Source organism: Mytilus galloprovincialis, chromosome 9, assembly GCF_965363235.1.
Source record: "Mytilus galloprovincialis chromosome 9, xbMytGall1.hap1.1, whole genome shotgun sequence".
NCBI lineage: Eukaryota > Metazoa > Mollusca > Bivalvia > Mytilida > Mytilidae > Mytilus > Mytilus galloprovincialis.
In genome coordinates, this window is record NC_134846.1 from 15,633,360 (window position 1) to 15,646,400 (window position 13,041).

At 29.4% G+C, this 13,041-nt stretch overlaps 1 protein-coding gene across 2 annotated transcripts in view; it reads right to left on the reverse strand.

The window, feature by feature from the left end:
- Positions 1–2,523: 2,523 nt before the first annotated feature.
- LOC143044501 (phosphatidylinositol 3,4,5-trisphosphate 3-phosphatase and dual-specificity protein phosphatase PTEN-like) overlaps positions 2,524–13,041 on the reverse strand; it is a 36,062-nt gene continuing 25,544 nt past the window's right edge. Inside the window, exons 8-10 of one of the 2 annotated variants that reach the window (XM_076216553.1) lie at positions 12,618–12,632; positions 8,973–9,164; positions 2,524–7,903 (exon numbers count right to left, since the gene is read on the reverse strand). In XM_076216553.1, the coding sequence (XP_076072668.1) occupies positions 7,499–7,903; positions 8,973–9,164; positions 12,618–12,632 (612 nt within the window). In that variant the 3' untranslated portion in view covers positions 2,524–7,498. The remainder of the gene's footprint in view (positions 7,904–8,972; positions 9,165–12,617; positions 12,633–13,041) is intronic. The other variant, XM_076216554.1, reaches the window with a different exon arrangement.

The window sequence follows — 13,041 nt, forward strand, 5'->3', positions numbered from 1 at the left end:
TTTTGATAGTTATAAAATAGTACTTTATACGATCTTGTGCCACTTCTGGTTCTTTATGCAAATCCCTCCAGCGTTGGACCACACTTAAATAATAGAGGATTGACAAAAAATGAAAGTGATACACACTTAGTTAAACAGGCTTTTGTTATCTATACACACTTAGTTAAACAGGCTTTTGTTATCTATAAACTAGAAATAGTATAATATATATATAATTAACAAGGCCCAGCTATGAGCAAAACAATAATAAAAGAACCTAAGTGAGCAAGCTCACAAACCTCAAAACCTAACGTATTTCTAGCCGAAGCGGGTCACACGGATGAACTGACCGAAACATTATGCCCATAAGTGGGGCATACTTCATCATACAGGATAGACTTCTCAAAAGCTGAATGTTCTATAGTATCTTATTCATATGAAAACCAGATGCTCTGCAGGGTGCAGCTTTATACGACCGCAGAGGTTGAACCCTGAACAGTTGGGGCAAGTATGGACACAACATTCAAGCTGGATTCAGATCTAAATTTGGATTGTGATTAAATAATTGACACAGCATAGGTTTCTGACACAGAATGAATGTGGTCTAATGAACTTAAAATATTTTTTTTGCCTTTGAGCAATTCACTATGCTGTTGAAAAAATGTTTGAAGAAATTTTCTTTTTTATTTATGAAATCTGAAATAAGATTTTTTTTTTATTTATCAGTTGGTAGTAAAAGTGAATATACATTGTATATTGTATACAAGAGTGCATAGCTAAAATGTCTCGCCTTCTATACTAATTATTGATATTATGTTGATAGTCCTAAGTATAAAGCTAAGCTTTATTACAACTGTCACATAAACTTAACATTAACCAAGTTAACTAAACAAAGACCAATGAACCTTGAAAATGAGGTCAAGGTCAGATGAACCATGCCAGGCAGACATGTACAGCTAACAATGCTTCTATACAACATAAATATAGTTGACCTATTACTTATAGTTTAAGAAAAATAGACCAAACCACAAAAACTTAACACTGTGCAATGAACCGTGAAAATGAGGTCACGGTCAAATAAAACCTGCACGACTGACATAAAGATCATAAAATATTTCCATACACCAAATATAGTTGACCCTATGGCATATAGTATTAGAAAAAAAGACCAAAACTCAAAAACTTAACTTTGACCACTGAACCATGAAAATGAGGTCAAGGTCACATGACATCTGCCCGCTAGACATGTACACCTGACAATCATTCCATACAACAAATATAGTAGCCCTATTGCTTATAGTATCCGAGATATGGACTTGACCACCAAAACTTTACCTTGTTCACTGATCCATGAAATCCAAGCCAACCTTCTTTTTATGGTTATAAACCTTGTGTTTAAATTTCATAGATTTCTATTTACTTATACTAAAGTTATGGTGCGAAAACCAAGAATAATGCTTATTTGGGCCCCATTTTGGCCCCTTGTTCCAAAACAGTTTGGACCTCAACTCCCAAAATCAATCTCAACCTTCCTTTTGTGGTCATAAACCTTGTGTTTAAATTTCATTGATTTCTATTTACTTATACTAAAGTTATAGTGCGAAAACCAAGAAAATGCTTATTTGGGCCCTTTTTGGCCCCCAATTCCTAAAATGTTGGAACCAAAACTCCCAAAATCAATCCCAACCTTCCTTTTGTGGTCATAAACCTTGTGTTAAAATTTCATAGATTTCTATTCACTTTTACTAAAGTTAGAGTGCAAAAAATTAAAAGTATTCGGACGACAACAACGCAGACGACGACGCCAACATCATACCAATATATGACCAAAAAATTTTCAATTTTTGCGGTCGTATAAAAACCTAAACAATATTTGGCATATACATGCATTAGAATTTTGTGCCTGTCCATACTCAAGCCTTCTTCAATAATTTTAATCTTCTTCAATATCAATAACCCTGACATTTTACCCTTACTCAATAAGGATCTCCATGACAACAAATCCTGGTATGGTTCCATACCAAATTTGAGTTTAAAGATTAATCATCCAGAACCCCTGATTTGGCATTCATTCATTTAGTTTTTTGTTATATTACCTGAGACCTTGAGTTTCCTCTCAATTTATTCAACTATATATCCAAGTGGTGTTAAAGATACTCCTTTTCTGGAATAATATTGGTTTATTTTTGTATCTACAAAGTTAACCTTATTAATCAATGACAAGCTGATTTCAAAATAGAAAAGGAATTTTCTTCTCCTTATATATTTGTATTTCGGTTGTTTTGTTGTTTCATTGGCATTTGCTTAAAAGTTTGAGATTTTGATTTTGTCATTTAGTTAAGAACTTTCTGGTTTGAATTTTCCTTTAGGAGTTCAGTATTTTTGAAGTTTTGGAGTTTCATCACTTCTTTTCCCATTTTTGAGAAAAGTTGTATAGTATTTTTTTATCTTTGTTTGACCTGATTTCACCAATCTCTCTATAACTTTTGAGTTTCAATTTACTACCTCCATTAGGCAGAAAAAAATAATATAAACAACACAACAAAACTTTCATTTTTCTTTTAAACAGCATTTTATGAGGCAATAATAACAAACAGTCATACAAAATTCTTCCATAAAAATATCTCTACCATTCAAAGGCTAAACTTTGTAACATCTATATACACAACCATACAATATCGTACAAAGTGTTACTATAGAAACCATATAGGGCTGTTCCATTAAATTATACAGGAAACACAGGTCAGAGGATATTCCTTATTGCTGCGTAAATTGTAATGGGACATCAATTATGTTTAAGTATTTAAGGAGGGTACCAAACACTGACTAAAATATTTATTGCTTGTTTAATTTTCATAACATTTTGACAAAATATTCACTTTGACTTTTTGACATAAATATTAATAGTTTAAGAAGTTGAACAGCTTAATTTGCAGGAATAATTTAATGAGATTTAAACACTAATTTTGATCATTTAGAAGCATGATTTCTCTTAACTTTAAGAATGTGATTAAAACGTTCAGCTGACTTTTGAAGAGTAACCTCCCCTTAAGTGTTCTGTTACCCCTCCATATGTTGTGTTTGAATCTAATTAGTTGTGAGTAATATTTTAAAATGCTTGCATCATGATTTGATTGGATGATAATTTATTGAACAACAAATATATAACGAATGATACAGTGATATTTTTTTTGGTGCATATGAAATTAATTTACCCACAATTCTTCAGATTTCTACAGGGAGATATCTCAATCATGTGAAATGGTAAATTGAAAGGAAGGATCTTTTAACTTAATGAATTCTTTCAAACATGCAATGCAACTTTGACAAAGCTCAAAATGTTTAATAATAGAATGGTCCCAAATTTAGCTGTTAAAACGGTGCTCAAGCCCAATGTGAAACAACTGAATGAAGGATATGTCAAAAAGATTTCGTTCTATCTATGTAAACATGTTAGCTTCCCTTTGCCACTATATCATATGATCTAACATATAAAATATATATTTGATGAGTGAACAGTATTCCATTACTTTGATAGCATATCTAAGGGGAGATAACTTACCTACCCTGAGATTTCATTGTAAAAAACATAAAACAGAGATTTAACAATGTTAATAACAATCAATGTTAACAATGGCCCTATTATCTCTTTAAATGAGGTTTTAACAAATAGGCAAAAACTTTTGGCAGACTGTTCCAGAAATAAAAATATTGGATGTATGCAACTTTCAAAATTTGCGAAAGAAAAAGTGTTTAAATTCTTGGGTCAAAAAACTATTATGTGTGGGTTTCTTTTTAGTGTTATTTTTTGTCACAATCAGTTCAGATATCATACATACCACTTTTGGTAATGTTTTGGATCAATTCAGTAACAATTTTGATGAAATAAGTTAGTGGAAAGAAAATTCATATGCTGGTAAAATGTTTTTAAAAGAAATCCCTATAAAAGCTTATGGATTAGTACTCAAAAATTGGGTTGGTCTAGAGACCCTGTACATGCACTACCATTTCTTTAATTTTGTCCTAATTGAAATCTTGAATCTCATGTCATACATCCAAATAATTAGTTTTGAAACACTTCTAGTATCATTTTCCCTTTCAAATTGAAATAAATCGTACTAGTACAAATACTGGTACCCTAACATAAGTTTTTATGATTGTTGAATATGATTAAAATTTTGATGTTTACAAAAATAACAAAATTAGTTAACAATATGAAAGAATCATTAAAAAATATACTTATCTATTTCTACCATAACATTAAGCCATTTTCTTATAATTAAATAGATGCAAAATAATCTCTTTCATATGAATTAAACAAAAAATCGCTAAATTTTTTTTTTTATTTTGACCCTGATTAAATACAAATAAAATGGACTGAGAGTTGAGCTCATAATTTTGTATTCTATCTACTAACTGGAACTGATCCTGTAACATAGTTCTGAATTATCAAAAGAAACAAACACCATACACAATATTCTAATTAAAACTAAAATAAGAGGAACAATAGAGAGACATAAATGTTATGTTCGAGTTCAATTAGTAATATCTGCTTCTATTTAATTTAGAAAATATGAAGATAAAATAAGGATAAATATTAATAAATTGGTCAGACAATGTTTTGCTATATAAATAGAAACCTTAAAATTCAGTTTGTTAAACAAAACAGTAATGAATACATAATTTGAACCATAAAATAGAGGTCAAGGTCAGGTGTCATCTGTCAGACAGACAAGTATACATTAACAATGATTTAAAAGACAAATTGGCCTATTATAAAGTTATTAACTACTTAATAACATGAGTTGATCAATGTAAAATGAAAATCATTTTTTGTTATATTGACCTAATTATAAAAACTTCACTGTTTCATTCTAAAAAGTTAATAAACCAGTTACATGTTTGTAATTTGCAGTTTCTAAATGCTTATGTTTAGTTTAACAGAATTCATTTAATCTTTGTAACTTAAAAGATTAGAATGCACCTATAAAATTTGTTGACACAAATGTTCAGTGATTTTTAAGAGTTATCTCCTGTAACCTATATGATGAAGATGGCAGATTTAACATTGACTGCATATCTCTATTTCATTAAGTAGGAATATAACATGAAACTTTTGGCAATTATGATCTCATACTGGAGTTTATCTGACATGTAAAGTTTTAAGGAAAACATGAATAAAAAAAACCACATTTGTGACTTGTACAAATAATCATATTGAAACTTTTACACTTTTGTAACTAATTCCAACAGCACTTTCGTCATAACTAAAATGTATTGTAAGACATTTGTAGAGTTACGATTTTTTAAGATATTTTTTTTTTTATCAAAAATTCCTACATCATATTTTTTTTTCAATTTTCATAGTTAATCCATTGAAAAGGAAGTGTTTACAAAGCACTTTTGTAACTAATTCCAACAGCACTTTCGTCATAACTAAAATGTATTGTAAGACATTTGTAGAGTTACGATTTTTTAAGATATTTTTTTTTTTATCAAAAATTCCTACATCATATTTTTTTTTCAATTTTCATAGTTAATCCATTGAAAAGGAAGTGTTTACAAAGCATTATGGGAAACCGAAGTCAGAGTTAGGACAAATATAACAAAAAAAAACTTACTTAGAACTGTACATAGTTGGAAACACTAAGAATAAATTTATAATGATAGACCAATTCAGGCAGTTCCAACTTATGATATGAAAATCTTTAATAACAAAAACATGCAATATTGCATATAAACTATATTTTGATTTAATAGGACCCTTGCTCTTTTTTTTTAAGTACAGGTCTGGCTGAGAATCAGTCAAATTTGAACAGATAAGAAATCCCCCTTCCCCCCCAAAAAAATAACCCACAAATAATGAAGCAAATATTTTATCTTACACTGTAATTGTTGGTCTTTTAATTTTTATAACAGAACCTAGGAATGTGAGATAAATTTGATATGATATAAAATGTATTTTTTCTCAGTTATCTCCTCAATTAAATAACAGTGCACTCTACTTTTATTAATTATCAAATCAACAAATATTATATAAATTTTTACTTATTTGCTGTGAATTCAAATCAATGCTTATTATCGCCAAAATTTTACAATGTCCTATTTCTTTAACAGACAAGTACTTCAAATAATTTCAAATAAAAATTCAACACAAGAAAACAGACTGTGAACACATAAAAATATTGCATGCACAAAAGCTGGGAAAAAAAGCAAATTTCACAAAGAAGCAAAAATATATACAATGTACAGATAGTCCTATCTTATGAAATTCCTCTTTTATCTTAAAGTGCTGTTCCAAAAGGAGATCCTCAGTGCTTTAGAATGTACATGCAAATATATTTCTATGGGTGGTTGAGAGTAGGAGACATACTTAAGCCGTTTAAAAAATTGCCCCCCTCCCCTTCCAAATGAAAAATCTTGAAGGTCTTCAATATCAAGTTATATTTTGAACTTCTTTATATTTTTTTATTTGAAGCGTTGAAAATAATGATCGTATCTAAAAGAGGTGATTTCAACATTTTCAAGAAACATTATATAAATCAAAGTACAAAATATTCTAGTTTAATCAAAAGACAGTAGTCAGTAGTTTTATTTTCAAGATATCTCTAAAAATGACAGTACATGCATTCAATAAATTAGGTTTCAAATTTCTAAACTTTATAAAAAAAAAATACACGGGAAAAGCATACAAATTTGGGAACTGTACTCTTTCAAAGATAAAAAAAACTTACACTTCACAGTAATTTTGTATCGTATTTGTTCTACAGGAAGGATTCGCCTTTCACCTTTCATGTAGTCAAGTGACATACAACACTGTTTAAAAAAAGTATACAAAAAACAAATTTTTTTTTAGTGTCTCCAAAACATTTCTTAAATTTGTCAAAAAAGACAATGAAAATTAAGGATTCAACTCAAGTCTTTCATAAAGGAAAATTTTTCCCGTCTCTATTTTTTTTCTCAGCCTGATCGATTAACAAAGGTTTGATTTTCTTCATTATTGGTTCATAAAAATCAATCTGAGATAACAAATGAATGAAAATTGACAAACAAATTATAAGCACTAATTATTTTATAATCTGTAAAATTTTATACTTACACATTCATATTACAAATAAATTCTTAAGATTTTAAAAATTGTTTTTTGAGATCAGAAATTTAGAGATGATAGATAAAAATAAATTAATTAAGGCTAGTCTATGTTACGGTAAATTTAGTAAACAAGAGAAATCTATTAAGCCTATTTCATACTGCAACATAACAGGTAGAATTTATTGTTAAATTGAAAAAGCCTTGAAAGATATACAAAACTATACAGAAAGACTTCAAGTAAAGAATTTCTGTTTGGCTATTCATTATAATGACCTTACTGATGAAAAACAAAATGCTGAGCATAAATGTAACAATTAATGGCTATGTAACAATGGGAGAAAATATGACAAAACTCAACAACAACATAATGTGGGATTTTATAATGTTTTGACGAAAAATGATAAATTTTATAAAAATAGATAATTTATCAAACAGCAGTCGTTTCTAGATCATTCCATTCTTCTTCATCGTCCGTGTCTGACAAATCCTCCTCGGGAAAGTCTGTGTCACTATTTGCCTCACTACTTAATTGGTCACTACTGCCCTCCCCGTTAGACGGCAACATGAATTTTGGTCGTTCATGAGTCATGTGACTAGGTGATCGCGTCCGTGTTATCACAGGCGACTGATTTTCTCGTCGAGAGTTAAGTGTCAGTGCCGTTATAGAATGTGGCATCCCGTCCACACTATGGTCCGAGTGATTTGTAGTGGAGTTTTTATCACATATTTGTTCTAATGTTTTTGATCGGTGTCGTAATCCTTGCTGATCGGGGACTTTTAATGAGGAGTTATATAATCCACAATTTTCAGGATTGGTGAAATGAAGTTTGACCTACAAAATATATAAATCATTTAGACATGTAATTATATTAATTCTCCTTGAATTCTGGGGTAAAAATCCAGGATAGTTTATGAATCTAATAAATGTTTTAAAAACTTTAACTGCAGACTGTATGTAAGTTAACTGGAAGAAAAAACTAAGTCCATTTATAAGTAAAATACAGATACACAGGTACAAAACACATTAGCAAAATTTCCTTCTAGATTCTAGCTTTTGATCATAAACAAGCTTCTGTCAAAGTTTGGTACAAATCCAAAATAGAATAAGAAAGTTATTAAAATTTTTAAAAATTCAACAACAGAGTGAATGAGTTGTTTCCTGGCAGAAAATCTAAGTCCATTTAAAAGTAAAATACGTAAAAAATGGATTTATCTTTTTACAAAAATTTACTTCTGGATACTATCTGATGATCATAAACAAGCTCCTAGCTGTCCAAGTTTAGTACAAACCCTGGATAATTTAAGAAAGTTATTAAAATTTTAAAAACTTTAACTGCGGAGTGAATGTAAAGTTTCTGGGCAGAAAAACTAAGTCCATTTATAAATAAGTAAAATACGGAAAAAATGGAATTTTATTTTTACAAAATTTACTGCTGGATACTATCATGACTATCTTATGATCATAAACAAATTTCTGTCCAAGTTTGGTAGAAATCCAGTATACTTTAAAAAAAGTTATTAAAATTTCAAAAACTTAACCACAGAGTGAATATTTGTGGACGCCACCATCGACAGAATGTAGAATCGCTATATCTTGCTTTTTCGACTAAAGTCGAAGGCTCTACACTAAATCAGTCTCCTGGTAAATTTCTTGGTTTGATGTTATAATAGCATGAATTTCATATTCAAACTTGGAGCACAGCAAGATCAGTTTTAAATTAGAATTTTTCTATACAAGAAATATATCTACCTAATTCAAGCTATTATTGTATGGATTTGTAAGAAATAGACCTACATAGAAATTAGGACTAAAATAATATGATTCTTTTTAATGTACTGATTCATTCTATGTATAAAATGACACCTTTTGGTCTTTCCATCTTCACAACATTAGGACCTACCTGGAAATTAGGACTAAATAACTTGTGAGCCTTATCTTTATTAGCTTTGTCAAGTTCACACTTAGGAATAGTCACTGTGTAATAATTACTGGATCCTGGCACCTCTCCTGCCCAAGATTTCCGACCATTTTCTTTTGGCTTGTCGTCTGCTTCCACAAAAAATGTGTTTAACCAAAATTGAAACATTTTATCCTGGAAAAAAAAGGTTAGGAATTTACTCTGTTATAATCTTAAATAAATGTTCTTAAATTTGTTGATATGTTTACTTCAAAGTCACCATGGCAACTTAGCTGATCTTTGCAGGGCATTTGTTGAAAGTGGTGGCCATCTTGAATTTTCTATCAATATTGAAATGTTGTCTAATGATTTTTCTCCATAGCAAAACTGTGCAAATAAAATCAGCCTTTGTCTTTGGAATGAGTTAAAACTACTTTTTCTATGTTGTTTTTTCGTGTGTTCTGTTTTCAACTTATTCATGCAAACTATACTTTGAACTGGTTGTACAAAAAATACCCATTAAATAATTTCGCAGTGTCTTAACATATTCAAATTCATTGAACAAACATACCAAGCCAGAAATTATAGCCATTAAGGTCTGTTTTAAGTAAGACATAGCTTGCTATGGTATATACATGAGATAGGTTTTGCTCATTGTTGATACCCCAAGAATATAACTGAATAAATCAACAGTACATTTTCTACTAGGACTACCAGGTACTCTAATATGGCTTCTTTTAAAAGAAAAGTCTCCATCTAGCTTCATCACATAAAACATATCATAATATACTTGACAAAAATGACAATTTTAATGGAATAAAATATTTCTGAGCGAAAATCTAAATTTCAATCACATACTGCAGAAACATTACCACTAAGCTTTTAATTCATGTTGAACAACGGTAAGCAAAAACCAGGATCTTAGCATAAACATTAAACTCAAAATGAAGCCATGCATTTGATTGGACACATTCATATTTCAAAAGCCTATAAAGAGGAACACACTTTCATTCTAATCCTTCAAATTTCAACCTTAAAATCAACTTATTGACACAATGTACTAATATTCGCAAGAAACACAACAGTTTTCATATCTTAATAATATACGGAATAATTAACAAATAAATGGAAAACAAACAACAACCTATAAACTATATAAAATTTACTAGCTGTATTTATACTATAATACTATATTGAAAGTTTCATATAAACATTTAAATTCTGAATTTAAACTCTTCATAGAAACATGTACATTTGTACCAAGCTTAAAATTTTGTACGGCAGACATGTTTCATCTTCAAAAGACTCATCGGTGACGCTCAAATAAAATAGTATAAAAGGCCAAATAAAGTAAAAATGTGAAGAGTAATATTTAAATTCTATGAAAGGATAATTTTACGGAAGTGTTGTGTTCCTTTAATGAGCAGTATATGATTGCCAATATCAGTTCATACACATATTGACAAAATTACTTATATCAAAGATATCATTCTATTTTTTTGATTAGTGTAAAGCTGTCATTGTCCTCAATCTAAACTTTATAGTTTTATGTCTGTGAGTGTCACGATAGAAGGTATGACCAGCTACTTTCAAGTTTTAGTAAATAAACTCATCATAGATACCACGACTAAATTTTGTATATACACCAGACGCACGTTTCGTCTACAAAAGACTCATCAGTGACGCTCCAAAGTTTTAAAAGCAACCATTATCTTTGTCAGAAGAAGCTGAAAAGCTTTGGGGAACAAATTAATTTAGGTCCTTAGTTAAAGACAAGCAGTTTGATGTCCAACAGCTACCCTGAACTTTAACCCCTCAACTATAAGTCCCAAAGAATTTGCATTTCTAAAAGTAAACATTACCATAATTAAGAGTTCAAGAAATATCCATCTGATTTTTTTTTGAAAAATTTCACAGTAAATATACTGTACAACAGTTTTAATAGATATATAGAAAATCAGTACCACATCATGGAATCTCAGAAAAGAAACTGAAGATTTAGGTAGGAGGAAAATAAGCTAAACTCATCTAGAGATGATTTTTTGTTTTGTATCTAGCTTATATGCTTTTCTATCTTAATAATCTTTCAAATTTGGATGAACTTAGATTGGTTGTAAACTTATTTGGTCCAATAGGAATGTCTAAAAGTTCATAGTTCATACAACTAAATTAATTTATGTTACACCATTGGTTGAAAATCCATTTTTTTAGATGTTGTCAACCAAAAGTTCAGGTATAACAATGTATAAGCTTCTGCAAAAAAGAACCAAAATTCTGAAATGATAAATTCCTATTACTTTTACAAAAATTGTCAAATTCTGAAGTTTACATATGTGAACTAACATTCTGGAATTATACATTCCTATCTCTTGTTAAATTCTGAAATTTTTTGTAGGAATTTCAGCAAGAAATTATCTGAGAAAATATTTTTATCTATATAATATCTCAATCTAAAATTTATATAGACCTAAGTTTTGACTGAGGACAAGGTCAGCCAATTAGTAGTGCCAGTTGAAAATCAAAACCGGTGATGTTTTGCCGATTTATTTAAGATTACACATATATATATATACTAAATATAGCACACAATATTCACCCCAATAGAATCCATATTAAATATAGTGAAACTGAACTGAAAATTAAAATATAAACAGTCTTTATGTAATACATGCTTGTAAAGATAACACACTATGCTTAAAAATACCATTGAAATTTCTTTTAAGTTTTTAGTTAAGTGTGGAGTTGTGCTTTTCAACACTTAAACTAAACGTTGAAATGAACATGGGAGGATAGAGAGGTAAATTTATTGGGTTTATGGGTCATTTTAATATGTTTCAATGTTTTTGAGGAATGCAAGAGAAATTAATGCTTAAAAAATGCAAAATACATTTTGGTGGAAGATTTTTAAAAGGTGTTTATAACTAAAGAATGTTTCCAGTGAAGGCACATTTCAACTAAATTCACAAGGGATCGAACATGTTATCTTGTTAAAACTACCCGTGCTGCCCCCTAAAAGAAAATTGACCATAAACAGCTTTGGTATACTTGACCATAGACAATTTGGGTGAAATTGACCAAAGAGAAGTTGGAGGTTTCACATAAAAGATTCAAATACTTGATCTCTTAACCTTTCTGTATTGAGCATGATGGACGAAAATTAACATTAACATCCTAAAAAGTTTTTCTTTCAAAATTACCGGTACCTGCCTGATTTTAATATATAAAAATAAGGAGGAGTTTTGGGAAATCATTATATTTTAAATGTGACCAATTTCTATCTCATTCAAAAGCCTTCAGATCTACATGTAGTTAAGACAATCATTCATATATTTAGTAGACATGTTTCAAATATTGTTTCTAATACTAAGAGATAAATTTTATTATTTTCGTCAAGAGCATTAGTTCAATCTACATTGTAAGAAAACTAAATATATATATAATATATCAGAACTAACAAAAGAAACTTAGTAAAATTTATGTTCATTAAAAGCAGTAGGCATAGGTCAACAAAAGAAAAATAAACTAAAAACAGTGTGGACCCTTCAAATAAATATCTTCATACTATATACGCAAAAAGAACAGTATTCAAGACCCTTGATATTACATTGTTATTTATGTGTATATATATTTCACAATGCAATTCCGTACCTTTGCAAAGGTGACCTGTCAAAAACAGCAGAAAACTTCAAAAATCAATTTTTGAATATAAATGTACAGAAAGTTCCATCAGTAAATCAATGTCATGAATGTCATGTTTGTTCACACATTTGAATTTGATTTTTCTGACATTCACATTCTTGGACAAGTTCTTAATATAAAACATTGGCTTTTAATGTAATTAAAATAGAAAATATGTGCTTATGTGCTATATCTTTTTCTACACATTCTTGACTTATATTTATGCAGCTGCATTGACAATTGTTGTATGACGTCAAAACGATGAAAATAAAGAAATTATTTCTCACCTGAAATAGCCTTTCATTTATAAATTTAAAAAATTGGGTAATTGTATTGCCATTGTTCTATTTTATATTATCTTAAACAACAAAATAATTAAAGCTTTTTCTATAAT